The following is a 17,709-nucleotide window of genomic DNA, read 5'->3' as shown; positions in this document are numbered from 1 at the left end:
TGCCTTAACTCTGATACACACAGTGCCAAACTCACTGGCCAATTTTTTGAACAACTGGTGTGATAGACCAGTGGCCCCCCAATAGCACGTATTGAAGCGGGGTGTTATTTAACAGTATACTTTTCTAAGATTGTATTTTAGTCCTGCAAAAATTTGGCCTTTTGTGCTGTGTTAACTGTGCTACACACAACAGATACTGCCAATTATTTGTAGAACTGGTGTGATAAACCTGTGGCCCCCCAATATCACAGATTGAAGCGGGGTGTTATCTACACAGACACATGGTCTAGCAAACACGGGCAGGGAAGGTATATCACTTTTACTGCCCACTGGGTGAACCTTCTGACTGCCGTTAAGCATGCAACCCGTGGCACCCGTGTAGATTTAGTTGTACCGCCACGGATTGCAAGCAGGCCTGCCTCTTCTTCTCCTCCTCCTCCATCCTCCCTCTCCTCCTTGGCTGACTCCTCCTCTACTGCTGCTACTGTCTCATCTCCTGCACCGCCCAAGATCCCCAGAACCTATTCCACATGCCAGGTGAGACGTTGCTATGCTGTGCTGTGTCTGTTGTGCCTGGAAGCCAAGAGCCACACTGGTCCTGCACTCCTTTCAGCTTTGCGTTCATAGGCAGATCAGTGGCTGACACCGCTGAATTTGTCAGTTGGTAAAGTGGTGTGCGACAACGGTGCCAATCTGCTGAGCGTGCTGAAACAGGGCAAAATAACACACGTGCCATGCATGGCACACGTCCTGAACTTGGTGGTGCAGCAATTTATTGCCAAATACCCTGGGGTACAGGACGTCTTGCAGCAGGCCAGGAAAATCTCGGCCCATTTCCGAAGATCTTACACAGCCATGGCTCGCCTTGCTAAGATTCAGCGGCGACACAACCTGCCCCTCAGGCGTCTTATTTGTGACTGCCCGACGCAATGGAACTCAACGTTGCATATGCTCGATAGGCTGCTCCAGCAGAAACGTGCAGTTAATGACTACCTGTTTGAACTTGGCGGCAGGACAGGTTCTGGGGAGCTTGGGTTTTTTTTCACCTCGCCAGTGGCTGCTCATGTGGGACGTATGCAGACTTCTGCAGCCATTCGATGAGATCACCAAACTGGTCAGTCACGGCCAGGGTGCCAATAGTGACATCATACCTTACGCCTTCTTTCTGCAGCGTGCATTGCGTCATGTCATTGATCAAGCCGTCGAGGAGCAGGAGCAGGAAGATGAGGAAGTCGCAATGTTGAAAGAATTCCCAGGGGGTGCTACTCCATCTGAGACAAATCAACAGCAGGAGTCTGAAGAGGAGTCAGAGGAGGAGGATGGTGCTGGGGGGGATGAGGAGGAGCAAGAAGAGCATGCTTTAAACCTTTCTGGGATCCCTGGTGTTATCCGTGGATGGGGGGAGGAGAACGAGGATGACATTATCCTGGATGATGAGCTGTTCCACTTTAGTGGGAATTGGGGCCTACATGCTGCAGTGTTTTAAGGGGGACTCCCGTATAAAATGCATAAAGGCCAAGGACCATGTACTGGGTGGCAACATACTTAGACCCCCGGTACAAACACAAAATGGCGGAAATGTTACCACAATCACATAGGGCGTTCAGAATGCAGCACTTCCAGGACTTGTTGCGGTAAATGCTGCATTCTGCTTTTGCGTGCGCTGGCATAGGAGTTTCCAGTCATAGGGAAACAGTTGCGGGTAGCAATCCAACAGCGCCTGCAAGAAGAGGGCGGTTGGAAGATGTCTTGGTCACTTCAGATATGAGAGCCTTCTTTCAGCCGAACAATCGTCAGCTGTACTCCCGATCCAGCAGGAGGGAACGCCTAGAACGACAGGTGTCCGACTGCATCGGGTTAACGGCCGATGTGGACGCTCTGAGGAGTGATGAACCCCTGGACTACTGGGTGGGCAGGCTTGATCTCTGGCCAGAGCTTGCACAATTTGCAATGGAAATGTTGGCTTGCCCCCTATGTAGTGTCCTGCCGAAAGGACGTTCAGCGCAGCAGGGGGGATCGTGACCGATAAGCGCACTCGCCTAGCTCATGACAGTGTAGACTACCTCACATTCATAAAAATGAATGAGGCATGGATCTCTGAGGAATTCAACACATGTGACCAGTAGACCAGGTTTCATCGAAATTCCTCCACCCACAATTCCTGGTCCTTGGCTTCGCTACATACAGCGGCATAAAAGGCATTTCATGTCCATTGAATGGCAAATTTTTGGGGCCTTTCAGGGCCGACCATTATTTTTTCTGTGAATGCCTAATGTACCTCCAGCCACCAAATACTACGTTTTTTGCTGTCAGTTCAAACCATGTGAGCTAATTTTTGGAGCCTATACAGGCAGACACTTACGGTTCTGTGTACTGTGAACACCTACCATACCTCTAGCCATCAAAAACTATGTTTTTTGCTGTCAGTTCAAACCATGTGAGCTAATTTTTGCAGCCTATACAGGATGACACTGACTTCTGTATACTGTGTGAATGCCTAATGTATCTTCAGCCACAGAATACTACGTTCTTAGCTGTCATGTAAACCCATGTGGGCTAATGTTTGGGGCCTGAAATGGGCGACACTTACTTCTGTATCCTGTGAATGCCTAATGTACCTTCAGCCATAGAATACTACATTCTTAGCTGTCAGGTAAACCCATGTGGGCTATTTTTTGGTGCCTTTTATGGCCGACACTTACTTCTGTTACCTGTGAATGCCTAATGTACCTTCAGCCACAGAATACTACGTTCTTAGCTGTCAGGTAAACGCATGTGGGTTAATTTTTGGGGCCTGGAATGGCCGACACTTACTTCTTTATCCTGTGAATGCCTAATTTTTTCAGACTTGAAATAAAAAACAAAGGGTCTGTAAAGGTTCCGCCAAATTGAGGAATGGATGTGGACCCATTTTACAGATGTGTGAATGGACCCTATATGTATTAGACAATGTATTTACCGGCTGCTGTCAGTTCTGGCTGATTTATGAAAAAAAATATATATATATATTTTTTGCTGTAAAAAAAATTTAGGGCAACTTTTTCAATTGCAATACTTCTGTTATGACATGTGCTTGGACTATTTGTGCACAGCTAGTACATATTTTGTGGCTGCAAATATGACCTAAATGTTTTTAAAGTTCGCCTCCCATTAACCACTCTACAACCGCTCACAGTAATACTACTGCGGCAGAGTGGTTCGTTATCGTCCAGCGACGTAGTATTAACGTCGTTGGACACTCCCCCTTCTGGGCGGCGCTTGCGCGCCGCCGGAGGCTCGCTCCCGCTGTTTTCATTCACAGCGGGAGTCGGGCCAGGGGAGGAGCAGCGGCGATCGCCGCTGCTCTTACCCGATCGTCGGGGATCGAGTCTGGAGATCCGCCCGCTGTGTGTAAACACAGCGGGCGGATCTCCATAGTGACAGGGAGTGACAGATCGGACTGTTCAGCATAGCTGGACATCCGATCTGTCCATGACTCACACAGTCACCTCCCCCCCTACACGTCAGTAAGCACCAGGCATACATTAACCCCTCCCTCTCCAATAAAATTAACCCCTTCCCTGCCAGTGTCATTTTTACAGTAACAGTGCATATTTATAGCACTGATTACTGCAGTAATGTCACTGGTACCCCCAAAAGTGTCAAAAATGTCAGTCAAGGGTCCGATCTGTCCGCCGCAATGTCGCAGTCCCGCAAAAAAAATCGCAGATCGCCGCCATTACGCGTTAAAAAAAAAACACCAAAAATGACAGAAATCTTTCCCTTTGTTAGTAAACGCAATAACTTTTGCGCAAACCAATCAAAATACCCTTATTGCGATTTTTTTTACCAAACATATGTAGCATAAAACAAATTGGCCAAAAATTTTAAAAAAAATTGGTTTTTACATCTTTTTTGGGGGGAATTTCATATAAAAAAATGTTAAAAATATTGTTATTTTTTCAAAATAAACGCTCTTTTTTTGTTTATAGCGCAAAAAGTAAAAATCACACAGGTGATCAAATACCACCAAAAGAAAGCTCTGTTTGTGGGAAAAAAAGGACGTAAATTTCGTTTGGGTACGGCGTCGCACGACCGCGCAATTGTCAGTTGAAGTCGCACAGTGCCGAATCGCAAAAAGTGGCCTGGACGGAAGACAGCAAAATCCTCCGGTGGTAAAGTGGTTAAAGTCAACGGGGCCCGCCGCAAACTCGCGGTTCGCAGACTTTTGAGAAAATTTTCGGCTGGCGTTCGCGAACCGCCCCGGCCGATGTTCGTCCATCACTAGATCTGACGCCAATTTTAGACAGAATTATTATTTTTAGAAAGATAAATACATAAATTATTCGCTCAGCTGCTCTGGAATAGCAATGTGGCAGAATAACTTTCCTGGCCACTTCCTATCTTTGAATCAGTTTTGAGTATAAATCTGTCTCATCTACAGTGATAGGTCTACTGACCTACAGAATTATTAAACCTTTTGACTTTTTTTGACCCAGGAATACATGCACAGGGCTCACAAATACATATAAAATCCTTTGCACAGGCCACGCTAACTAACAGGCTGCCTGATTTACATCTTCATGTTTAAATTTGCTCAAAAAAGTCCCTCAATTATTTTTTCAGACAACCAGGGTGTACAGGAAACATCCAAAACCTAAGATGGATGTAGAGTTGTAGAAAACAATCAAGAGTAAAAGAGGAAGCTTTATTCTATATAGATCCGGGGTGCTGACCATGCTGGTATGACTTTCATCTGCAAACTGGTAAGGCCTAGAGATGTAACATTTCTGAGAATGTTGAAGCCATAAGAATATTTTTTTTTTTTTCTGGAAAAAATAAAACATTTTGGAACAAAAATAAAAATAAATCAGTGTGGAGGAGTTTTACAAATTGAGAGTCTTGGGATGTGAAATACAGTGTATAAAAAAAGTATTATGCTTGGAATAAAATTGCATAATGCATTAGTGGCAGAAATACTTTTTTATTTTATTTTTTGAACTGCATTTAGAAGTACAGTGTTACTTGAATTGTATTCCAAGGTTTGCTTGTCTCCAGCTGAGAGTACTTGCAATAATGTAAGACTTTACATAAATTCTCAGAAATTCCTTATTGAGGTCTTCATGTTATTTAGTTTGAATACCATGTCATAGATACAGTATATTATGTATCGTTCTAAAAGAATATATTCCACTCTTCACAGAAAAAAAAAAAACATTTTTTTTTCCATTTTTTTACATTTTCTTCTCCAAGCCTTCCTATCTCTAGTAAGGCCTACACATAACAGGAAGATAATGGAACTGTAATATATACATATAAGGAAATCACAATGTCAGGCTTACCTGATTTGTCCAACCCTGGAAAAAATGTAAAAAAACAACATTAGATTTTATTTCTCACCATGTATCTCTTGCAACTATCAAAATGAGACTCAGGCTCAGATAATGTATTTTCATTTTACAATAACAATCATAAAATGAAACAGAGTTGTAGCTCCCTCACATTAAAAAAGGAATTCCAAGCCCAGCATAAAAACACCTAACCAAAAACAGCATAAATACCATAATAAATACATACTGTAACCCCTAATCCATTTATTCCACAAGACCAATAGCGTTCAAGAGCCACACAGATCAAGGAAATAAGCTATTCTGCAACCTGGTAGCATGAGAGTCAATATTCTACATCGCCTACCAGACAGTAGCAATGTATACAGATCATTGCCAGGACGTGAAGTGCTTTCAAATATATTAATCACCCTCCGAAGACACCTCCCCTCCCCCAGTTCATCAATACTCGATAGACTAATTCCAGCAATAATCTTCTGTGCAGTTTTTATTACCCTCTGCAGGGCATTTCTCTCATGGATTGTGCATGATCCTTGCCACAAAGAAATGTGATATGTTAGCACACTTTAAATATCAGCTTTATAGAAGAAAAAAAGAACCTGCTCTGAAAAGCCTGCCCTCCATAATTTTCTCAAAATATATAGTTTTTGATGAGCCTTGTCCACCAGATGGCATACAGTATATATCCATGACCGGTCCTCCCTAATTATTGTTCCCAGAAATCGGAACTCCACTACCCTCTTAACCTCCATCACATTAACCACTCTACCCCCGCTCACATTGCTGCTACTGCCGCAATGTGGTTAGTTATCATCCAGCGAGCGCGCGCCGCTGGAGGCTCAGTCCCGCTGTTTTCAGTCACAGCGGGAGTCGGGCCAGGGGAGGAGCGGCGGTGATCACCGCCGCTCTTCCACGATCATCGGGGAATCGAGTGAGGAGATCCGCCCGATTGTGTAAACAAAGCGGGCGGATCTCCTAAGTGACAGGCAGGATCAGATTGCAGGGTTCAGCATAGCTAAACCTGCGATCTGTCCCTGTGTCACTCAGTCACCTCCCCCCACACATGTCAGTAAGCACCAGGCATACATTAACCCCTCCCTCTCCAATAAAAATTAACCCCTTCCCTGCGCAATGTCGCAGTCCCGCAAAACAAATCGCAGATCGCCGCCATTACTCGTTAAAAAAAAAAAACACCAAAAATTACAGAAATCTTTCCCTTAGTTAGTAAACGCAATAACTTATGCACAAACCAATCAAAATACGCTTATTGCGATTTTTTACCAAAAATATGTAGCAGAAAACTTGTCCAAAAATGATAAAAAAATTTGATTTTTACATTTTTTGGGGGGGAATTTCATATAAAAAAATGTGCAAAATATTGTTATTTTTTCAAAATTTTCGCTCTTTTTTTGTTCATAGCGCAAAAAGTAAAAATCGCACAGGTGATCAAAACTGAAGGGAAAATGCCCCAAGAACATGCAGGAACTGAAGATAGTTGTAGTAGAGGCCTGGCAGAGCATCACCAGGGATGAAGCCCAGCGTCTGGTGATGTCTATGCGTTCCAGACTTCAGGCTGTAATTGACTGCAAAGGATTTGCAACCAAGTATTAAAAAGTGAAAGTTTGATTTATGATTGTTAATCTGTCCCATTACTTTTGGTCCCTTAAAAAGTGGGAGTCACATATACAAACTGCTGTAATTCCTACACCTTTCACCTGATTTGGATGTAAATACCATCAAATCAAATCCATTGTGGTGGTGTATAGAGCCAAAAGATTAGAATTGTGTTGATGTCCCAATATTTATGGACCTGACTGCAATTGCCTTTGAATTCCCATTCAAAGAGGAGATATTTCTACTCATACCTATACAAGTTCAACAAGGGATGTTGGCAATTGAAACACCCCAACCCATCTGAGAAAATCCATTTACATCTTCTGTACCTTTACTCACATATGCCAATACCACAGAGCAATACTCCTCTACATTGGGCTGATTTCCTGTGGTAGCTGTATCCCTAAACACCTGTCTCTCAGTCTGCTCAATGCAATCTTGCAAAGTATCAACTGCTTGTTCTGACCACACCTTTACTGTCCTGAATACCATTTTTTCTTCCTTGATTTCTTGTGAATAAGCTGGCACCATAAAAAGGTGAAATATGGTCAGGTGATCCTAAGAGGGGGTAGGAGATAGTCTTGTACCCACCCCACAGGAAAAAAAAAAATCACATCATCTATGGCCGGCCTTAGTTTCCCAACTCCTTTCCTACAATCAGCACAACAATCTCTCTCTTCACTGCTTTCAACTTCACCCACAATAAAAGGAACTGAACTCTGGGAGGAGGATCCCTTTCATGTCAGAGACAATAGAACATTTTCCAGAATCACTGATTGGTCCTGTAGAACAGTGATCCTCAACCCTGGTCCTCAAGGCCCACTAAGAGGCAAGGTTTGCAAGATAACTGAAATCCATCCAAGGTGATATAATTTGCTGCTCAGTGATTGCAGTACTCTAGCCTGCATCTCCCCAATGTAATACTTAAAATCTGGCCTGTTAGTGGGCCCTGAGGACCGGAGTTGAGGACCACTGCTGTAGAAGTCATATGGGTCCCAGAAGGGAGAATTTGGATTCAGATTTTAGCCTTCAAAATCAAAGAATTTAGATCCAAATGTAACGATATTCAGTCAGTGGAGAGGACCTGTGAGGTTAGGAATTATTCATATACACTGAGATAATGTAACTTACCAGTAAATCCCAATATTTGAACAGAAACTGATGAATTTCCCTCAGCATTCAGAATCCAGGATCCCGCAGCTGGACTTTTTAACAAGTGGGAACTTAGAATATAATAATTATAGTAGTAGTAGTTGTATTGATAATTAGAAGACATTTTTTCAAATGCAAATGTGTTTCCTAAATTAAAAAAGGCAAATAAATGCAATTGTTAATCAATAATTTGCAAATATGTTGGGAAATAGGCTAATGCAAGTATTTTGTTATCAAATGTTTACTGTATATCCTACCCCAAATAAATTCCCCAATTTCTGCAATAAACATGACTGTATAGATTTTTACAGCATTCACAAAATATTACCCCTTTTGAGGTAATATGACATAAATAATAATTATAAGAAACAGAGGCAATAATCCAAATACAGTATTTACTGTGTACTAGAAGGGTTTCTGAGGAAATTGTCTTTTAACAGAGATGAGTGCAACAAACAAAATGATTAACTGAATGTTAAGCTGGCTAGGACTCCTTTTTGAATTCCCAATGTTCTGTACATTTTGTGGTGAGAAAATTAAGAAAGGATAGGGGCTGTGCTAGGTTCAAAAATACCTAGAGCAGTGGTTCTTAACCTTGTTGGAGGTACTGAACCCCACCAGTTTCATATGCGCATTAATCGAACCCTTCTTAATTGGAAAAATAAAATATGATTTTTTTCAAATTCAAAACATAGGTATATATTTAGGCATATATTTATACATACAGTAGGTGCACAAAATGAACAAAACCATTAAAGAACAAAACCACGAAGAAAAATGATTTTCGCACAAAAACAAAAACATAATAATGAATTTGGGATAACTTAACTTCAGCCGCTTTTCCCAGCATGATATTCGCTATCTTCAACACAGTTGGTTTTATGAGTGTGGTTTGCCCTGCTTTGCGATCAGGTAAGCAACTTCGTACGATGCTATGAGGATCGGTTTGTTGATGGGTACAAAGCCGAGAACAGGCAGACTAGCCTTTTCATCAAATCTGGCTTGCCTCACCTTGAATTCAGGGAGCGTTGTGTTCTTGTATTTTCCATCTCCATGCAGCTTAAGGAAGTGTTCTCTTAGTTTTGCCGGTGCTAGACTAGAATTGCTGAACTTGGCATTGCAAATCATGCAGTTAGGACGCTGACTCCCATCACAGTCCGTTATACATGTGAATCCATAATGTACAATTCGACTACTGGCCGCGCCAAATTCCTTGCAGCACAGATAGGCCAAGCGATGTTACGTGATCACCTGCAGCCAATGAGCGGAGCGTGTCATCACGAATCATATGAGTCGGGTGTGTGTCTTGACCTCCGCTGAACCCGCGAGACTGACTCACCGAACCCCTGGGGTTCGATTGAACCCAGGTTAAGAACCACTGACCTAGAGCATCCCTGGGTACCTCTATTGGAATTTTGTAGGGTTGCTAATGGGGATCAAAGCCAGAAAAATAGAACACTCAAAATTACACCTAAAATAACCTACAACATGTGTGATGAAAAGGGTCTGTATGTATTTTAGGGGGGACATATAGAAATGACACCTTGGACTTCCGGTTCCGGCGCTCATGCAGGAGGAGTGAGCCTCTGCCGCCTCGCTACACCCGCCGCAGAACTGCTTAAAAGACCACCGACAGAGGCCGTCCGGAGGACAACCAACACCACCCCTCTCATCCGAACTTTGGGGGCTCCGGATGGACCTCTTTGTGGAGCACCAGCGCCCGCAATCTTCCGCCGGCACGGATCGGCCTGAAACAGTCACCGCTTCACCCACAGACTCCAATATGGCCGCGGCAGCTCGAGCAGCGCGGGAGGGGGAGGTGAGTGATTTTATCTCTCTCTCTCAATCTCTCTCACAACCCTCGGGATTCCCGCTGCTCGCCTCAGCCACAGATATTGCACAGGCTGACCCGGCTTATCTGAAAATGGCAGAAGCTGTAGCACATATTCTGTCCCCCACAATCAAGACAGCTATTGAAACGGCCATTACACAGAGCCTGTCACAGCTGCAGAAAGAACTGAGTTCACACAGGCACCAAATCCCGGAGGCTGAGCAGAGGATCGCCTCCTTGGAGGAAGAGACCCTGCTCAACAGCAGGGATATTAACAATCAAGATAAGGCTCTTCAGGCATTGCAGGATAAAACTGAGGACCTGGAGATCTGCTCCAGGAGGAATAACCTCCGGATTATTGGGACACCTGAAGCAGTTCAGGGGGCAGAGCTCCTCACTCTGTGTTCGGAAACTATTCCATTAAGCATTGGTTCTTTCATCCCCCTGCATTGTAGAGAGGGCACATCGGGTGGGGGCCCCAAATGAGTCCCGGAAAACCCACGACCCATCATTGCCCGTTATTTAAATTATGCTGACAAGAACGCCATTTTGATGACCTTCAGGAAACAAAGATCCTTGCAAATCAAAGGCTGCTCTATTCTGCTCTTCGCAGATTACTCCGCGGAAGTGTCCAGGGGACAAAAGGCGTTTGCCCAAGTGTGCTCCTCTCTTTTTCAACAGCAAATACCTTAGCGTACCCTGCAATTCTTCACGTTATTACACCTGAGGGTGAACGCCTGTCCTTCCATACTGTCCTTCCATACGCCATCCGACGCGGAGCACTATCTCTCGTCATTCTCCACGCTAATGGAAGAATCCTCCTCCCAATCCAGAAGAGAGTCGCTTATCCGCAAGGCTCAACTGACACCTAACAAAGTAACTCACAAAAAGGGCCGATACGGTAATTCCTCCACCTGCAGAGCCATCACATGAATTACGACAGTCACGCTTCATATGGATGACCTACTCCAGGTACTGTTCTGCTAACAGCCAAAAGCCTCCTGTAGGGCCAGACAGACTACAGGCATCTGGTTGCAATCTCACTGCCTGCTGTTGCACTGCTACCCAGGTATCACGGTTACCCTTGCAACTGGGGCACTGTTTCACATTTACTAGTTGGTTCATTTGCTTGTTATGTCTCTGATTATTTTTATTGCTTTTCCCAAGTTTTAAGAGGGATGTTAGTAGTTATTGCCTGATCCTATGTACTGTGCATCTAGTACATGGAATTACTGCCCCCCGGAGCGTACTCACGTTCTGACGTTCTGATGTCTGATGTCAGCACAGGCATATGGGTTGTGAGGCCAGGCTTGCACACTTTCTTCTCACTAAGAAAAAAGCAAAGTCTCAAGGTTACGTTTCCCCCCCCCCCCCCCCCATACTCCTTGAAGCCCACTTTCCCCCTGCACTCCTCTTCCGGGGCTACACTATGCCCCGGCACTGGCTACTCTCCCCTACCTCTCCATCCCATGTCCTATAATTGCTGCTCTTTTCACATTATGCCCCCCCATCCATGAGATTCCTCGTGGCCGGTAAATCCTTTGCATACCATAGCCCTAACATCCTCTATCCATGGCCACCCTGACAGTTATATCACGTGAAGGGCCTTAGATCACCTAATAAACGTATGATGATATTGCGCCATCTCAAGCGCTTGGGAGCGGATGTCGCTCTCCTCCAGGAGACTCACCTGGGGGAGGGAGACATGCGATTCTTGAAGAAGCTTTGGGTTGGGGAGGCGGTATGCTCCCTGGCCGAAGGTCGCAAGGCTGGAGTAGCCATACTGTTAAATAAAAAGATCCCCTATGAAATCCTGGACACTAGCTGGGATGACAAAGGCAGGTGACTATCTTTGCTGATTAAACTTCCTACCCGCACTGTAAGGATCTCAAACGTGTATGCACCGACACCCCCCTCTGCCGTATTCAACGGTGACACAGCTATGTGGCTGCTTCAGAACCCCACTCCCTTCCATATAATAGAAGGCGACTTTAATGATGTTATGGACATGACGGTTGACCCTAAACAATGCAGGACAAGGCCCCAAACCCCCCGTACTACGCTTCACACTAAGGGAACCCCCCTGCACTCTATGATGTCTGCACTGCGCTTGGTGGACGCGTGGCGCCTTAGCCACCCTACTGATAACGAATACTCTTTTTATTCCCCCCCACAGGACTCCATGGCCAGACTAGACTATCTATTCATTACCCCAGAACTTATAAGATTTGTTCACCGCGCGGAAATACACGATATTACCATATCAGATCACTCCCTAGTATCCGTCTCCATTTCATTAGCGCCAACCACCCCATCCGCAGGTACCTGGAGATTCCCGGTGTTTCTCATACACAATAAGGACTTCCAACATCACGTGCAATCAGCCTGGAGGGACTATGCCACCCTGAACCATTCTACTGATCCTATCCTATTCTGGGAAGCAGGCAAAGCGGTCCTTCGAGGACATATTATGTCTTACGTTTCTACATATAGGAAAGCTCTTGCTAGACACTACCAAGAAGCGAGTGCAAAATTACACTGAGCCCAATCCCTTCTCACCACTTCATCCTCGCCAGAGCTCAAGGCCGAATGGCACGAGGCAAAAAAACACTTTGACCACTGGGCAGAAAAAAATCGAGGAATCTAAACGTTCCCGATTCATGGCATCTTTTTACTGTTTCGGGAATAAAACTGGAGAATTACTTTCCAGACTGATTAGAGGCCCTTACAAACCCACGCATTTTCTGACACTCAGGAATGCATCCGGAACGCTGACACATTCAACGACCGACATAATCAACATTCTGGAAAACTACTACAGCACCCTATATAGCAAAGATCCTGTAGACCTTGAGGCTGCCCAATCTTTTCTTGATAATATCCCTCTCCCCTCACTTACAGAAGCCCAATTGATGGAAATGAATGCCCCAATCAGCTCGGAAGACATAGCTCACACTATAACTCATATGGCATCCCAAAAAGTGCCGGGTCCAGACGGCTACTCGACTGAATTCTTTAAAACTTTTAAAGATACTCTCTTACCCACTCTAACTACACTCTATAATACTATGTGGCAAAACGGCACTTATCTTTCCCCAGGCTCCCAGGCGTACATAAAACTATTATCCAAGAAAGGCAAGGACCCCACTCAACCAGGTTCATACAGGTTCATAAAAGGGCCAATATCCCTTTTAAACATTGATGCAAAAATCCTATCTAAAATAATAGCTTCCAGAATAGCACAGGTCCTCCCCACGCCTATTCATCCCTCCCAAGCTGGTTTAGTCAGGGGCAGGTCGGCCACTGCAAATATACGCAAAGTCCTGGCGGTCCTGGAACATGCTAAGGCCAATCATTCGGGCCACTCAGCCATAGTGACTTTAGACGCCGAGAAGGCCTTTGATAACGTTAATGTAGATTGGCTCTTCCTGACCCTGACGAGGCTAGGTTTCTCTGGCAGGATAAATATCTTCCTGAAAGCGTTATATGACTCCTCGGCACGCATCCTCACATCTAAAGGCATATCACACCCAATTCCGTTATACAAGGGCACATGCCAGGGCTGTCCCCTATCTCCCTTACTGTTTAATATGGTCATAGAACCCCTTTCCAGACACTTGTTAACCTCGGCTACCATTCATGATATCCCACTGGGTCAAACAGAGATCAAAACTGCTCTTTTTGCAGATGATGTACTTATTTTAACATCCCAGCCTCGTACTGTCCTCCCAGCGTTGTGTTCATTGCTAAAGGAATTCAGATCAATTTCAGGGTTAAAAATAAACGTTGACAAAAGTGAAGTCCTCCCGCTAATGCAACCAGTCATCGACCACTGGGATCATTCCCTCCCTTTCCCTCTGAACCACAATTACATCACCTACCTGGGCATCAAGATTGGCAGACATACCTCAACCCTTTACCAACTGAACTTTGGACCACTTTTAGAAAAAATTATTAAGGAACTGGACTTGTGGATGACTCTACCCCTTCCGTTTTTCGGAAGGTGCCACCTAGTCAAAATGTTCAGTTTCCCACGTCTGCTCTACCCAGTCCAAACCCTTCCTTTCCTCCTCAAACATAAAGATGTCCGTACCCTGAATAGGGCCATTACTGCCTTCCCCTGGAATAAGAGTAGACCCCAAATATCCATTGCCAAACTGCACCTTCCGAGAGGCGAGGGTGGAGCTGGCTTGCCCAATGTTAGGCTGTATAATTTGTCTTGCCTCCTACGCTATGGCCTGGATTGGATCACCGAATCCTCCAATTTTTCCAACTACCACATTGAGGCTCAACTAGCCCACCCACTATGCCTATCTGGAGTGCTGCACAGCACCTTTACAGATCTGCCCGTGCACCTTCAACAACATGTTCTCTTCCGAGACACTATGATAGCGTGGAGGGAAGTAAGAAAACATCTGGGAGTCCCTCCAACAATCTCTAAACATCTACCACTTCATGGCAATCCGTTATTTCTGCAATGATGAGCACCGGCTGGGTGAATTATATGGATCGCTAGTGCAGCGCTAACACTTGTACAAATACACATCAAGGATTGAAGAGTTAAAAAATGTCCCAAGGTGAAGATACGGTGATCATACACATATACAGGCTGTGTTCCACCAGTCAGTCTTCTCACCTTAGGATTAGCCCCTGTGTTTCCAGACGGGCTAATCAAGCATGGACCTCTCAATCTAATCACAGAGATCCCAGGAAGGATGACCATGGATCACAGGCTGCACTAGGCCTCCTCCTATGGCAGAAAGGCTTCCATACACCAGCAGAGAGTCCAGACGCCCATAAAAATAGAGGCCAAAACATAGTGCTTAGATCCTTATAAATGACCTTTATAGTTTCTAATAAAGCTGAGGAAGTCCCGCCTTTAGGGACGTAACGCATACAAAGGGGGAGGGGCCGGTGACGTCACCCGCCATCCATCAGGGTTTACGATACATTGTACCATTCATTCTGTGCACTGTTGATAGTGCTTGTTAAGGTAAATTTATATTTATTAGAAACATTAAAGGTCATTTATAAGGATATAAGCACTATGTTTGGGCCTCTATTTTTTATTGGCGTCGGGACTCTCTGCTGGTGTATGGAAGCCTCTCAGCTATAGAAGGAGGTCTAGTGCAGCCTGTGATCCATGGTCATCCTTCCTAGGATCTCTGTGATTAGATTGAGAGGTTCATGCTTGATTAGCCCGTCTGGTAACACAGGGGCTAATCCTAAAGTGAGAAGACAGTGTGGCTGGGTAGTGGATCCGCACGGAGTGGAACAAAGCCTGTATATGTGCATGATCACCGTATCTTCACCTTGGGACATTTGTTAACTCTTCAATCCTTGATGTGTATTTCTACAAGTGTTAGCACTGCACTAGTTTATTTATTTGTTTTGCTTGATTGGGATTTGGTTTATTGACCCAGAAGTGTTCAGCAGCTTTCTCAAATTTCAAATTCCAATATTTAGTCCAGGTGCGCTGATTTTATTTATTTTTTAGTATATGGATTGCTAACCATTGCCAATTATCTTTGTTTTTTTGTAAAATGAGGACAATGTATTAAGAGAATATATCAGCGCTGCTAATGCATACTCACAATAGCCAAAGGCTAAAATAGTGATATTAGCATGACCTAATTGACAGGGTCATAGTAAAGATAAATATCACCATGACACTGACATCATTTAGACTCACCAGATAACACTTTTCAAGGGACAAACCCTGGATTAGGTCTTCATGATCATGTTTACTGTACATCTAGAGTATACAGTCATAGAAGACCCATAGTGTGTAATCTGCATGAGCGTAGTACACCCTCAGAAGGATATAAAACAAAGTCTGTCTTTGTGACACATTTAAGGAGCAGGTAAGGTAACCACAGATTGGAGGGCTTCCTCCCATTGAGTTGGTAAACATCACCTTTCCACAATGCCATCACCTGCAGAGGGTAATTTTATATTTTTTTCAGGAATGACTGGAGTAGCATTGCATAACATTGTGATATGAAGCCCTTAGAGGTTACAGCCTCTCTAATCAGATGAAACAGAGGTGTTGAAAACAGACCCCTCAGAACTTCTACCCTGAGCCACTATGACATGTCATAATTGCATGTAGTAAAAGCATATGGAAGGTGATAATCCAAGTGCCTCCATAGAAGTCTCAAATGAGAGCAAATCTTCATTATGAAAAAATTATCTCAGATACACTACACTATATCTCTTAGCTTGGCTAATTCAAGATACGTTTAATTTGAGCAAATGGGGCTAAACACTGTGAATCCTGTCATCCCTTGGAGGTACTTCGTTTTTATTCCATAACTTCTGGATAATATTATCTGTCGGATGTGTTTTGTGTGGCTTACCAAAAGCCTGAGCTTCAAGAGCCACTGGAACAGACCCTCCCTGTACCGTGTGTTACATCACAGCCTCAGAAGTACTACCACAAGCATACCCCTGATCTACTCCCCCATGCATTGTACATATCAGAAGTTGTAGCTGTGCGGTCAAGTAATAAGGGCAAATTTGTCCAAATTAAAGTACAAAATAGGAAGTTGCCTATCCTAAAGGTCTTTAAAGACATCATCCATGGGGAATTATGGAGAAAATAAAGCAACTGGGGCATAAGAATCATCTTAATTAGGTTTATTTTGCCAGTCACTTACGGGTGGAGAGAATTCCATGTTTTAATACGGTAGTAGGGAGATATTGAGCTTGCAAAAATCCAAGATACTGGCTGCCGCCAGGTCTACTAAGTATTTAAAAGAGGTGGTAACTGGTATAGGGCACGATGAGTCCCCTTGATGTGTACCCTCTCTATCAATTAATATTAGGGCCGATTTTGTCCAATTTATCCTAAGCCCTAAATTATTTCCAAATTCTGTGATGGTAACCGTAGTCTCCTTCAGGCAATATGAAAAAAAAAATGGCGTGGGTTCCCCTTAACCACTTAAGCCCCGGAGGATTTGGCTGCTAAACGACCAGAGGGTATTTTGCGATTCGGCACTGCGTGACTTTAACGGACAATTGCGCGGTCGAGCAAAGCTGTACCAAAACGAATTTGGCGTCCTTTTTTTCCCACAAACAGAGCTTTCTTTTGGCGGTATTTGATCACCTGTGCGATTTTTTGATCACGCGCTATAAACAAAAAAAGAGCGTAAATTTTGCAAAAATAGCAATATTTTTCCCTTTTTTTATATGAAATTCCCCCCCAAAAAAATGTAAAAATCAAAATTTTTTAATATTTTCGGCCAATTTGTTTTATGCTACCTATGTTTGGTAAAAAAAATCGCAAAAAGCGTATTTTGATTGGTTTGCGCAAAAGTTATTGCGTTTACTAACAAAGGGAAAGATTTTTGTCATTTTTGTTGTTTTTTTTTTTAACGCGTAATGGCGGCGATCTGCAATTTTTTTTGCGGTACTGCGACATTGCGGTGGACAGATCGGACCCTTGACTGACATTTTTGACACTTTTGGGGTTACCAGTGACATTTCTACAGTAATCAGTGCTATACATATGCACTGTTAATGTAAAAATACACTGGTAGTGAAGGGGTTAACTTTATTTGAGAGGGAGGGGCTGTGTGTGTCCCTAGGGGCGTGATTCTAACTGTGATTGGCTGTGGCTTCAACTGTATGCAGAGTGATCAATGGATCTACATAGTAGATCCATGTGATCATCTCTCATACAGAGAGGAGAATGACAGGCAGCTTGTTTACACAAGCTGCCTGACTTTCTCCCTCTCCCCCGCCGATCGCAGAGTGGCCGGCGGCGATCGGGTCCGCCGGTCA

General features: G+C 44.1%; 2 protein-coding genes across 2 annotated transcripts in view; both read right to left on the bottom strand.

Moving 5' to 3' along the window:
* LOC309557489 (uromodulin-like) overlaps window positions 1-8,235 on the bottom strand; it is a 78,981-nt gene extending 70,746 nt beyond the window's left edge. Inside the window, exons 1-2 of the mRNA XM_082260214.1 lie at window positions 8,073-8,235; window positions 5,322-5,336 (exon numbers count right to left, since the gene is read on the bottom strand). Coding sequence (XP_082116340.1) covers window positions 5,322-5,336; window positions 8,073-8,217 — 160 coding nt within the window. The 5' untranslated portion in view covers window positions 8,218-8,235. The remainder of the gene's footprint in view (window positions 1-5,321; window positions 5,337-8,072) is intronic.
* Window positions 1-17,709, bottom strand: part of LOC309558454 (uncharacterized protein) — a gene marked incomplete at its 3' end in the record, with an annotated part of 200,033 nt that overhangs the window by 148,642 nt on the left and 33,682 nt on the right. The gene's annotated exons all lie outside the window — the stretch shown is intronic.

This window comes from Pelophylax lessonae (genome assembly GCF_965119305.1).
Source record: "Pelophylax lessonae genome assembly, chromosome: 6".
NCBI classification, from domain to species: Eukaryota; Metazoa; Chordata; class Amphibia; order Anura; family Ranidae; genus Pelophylax; species Pelophylax lessonae.
Note: the sequence above shows the minus strand (reverse complement) of the source record. Positions and strands in the feature narration are given on the sequence as shown.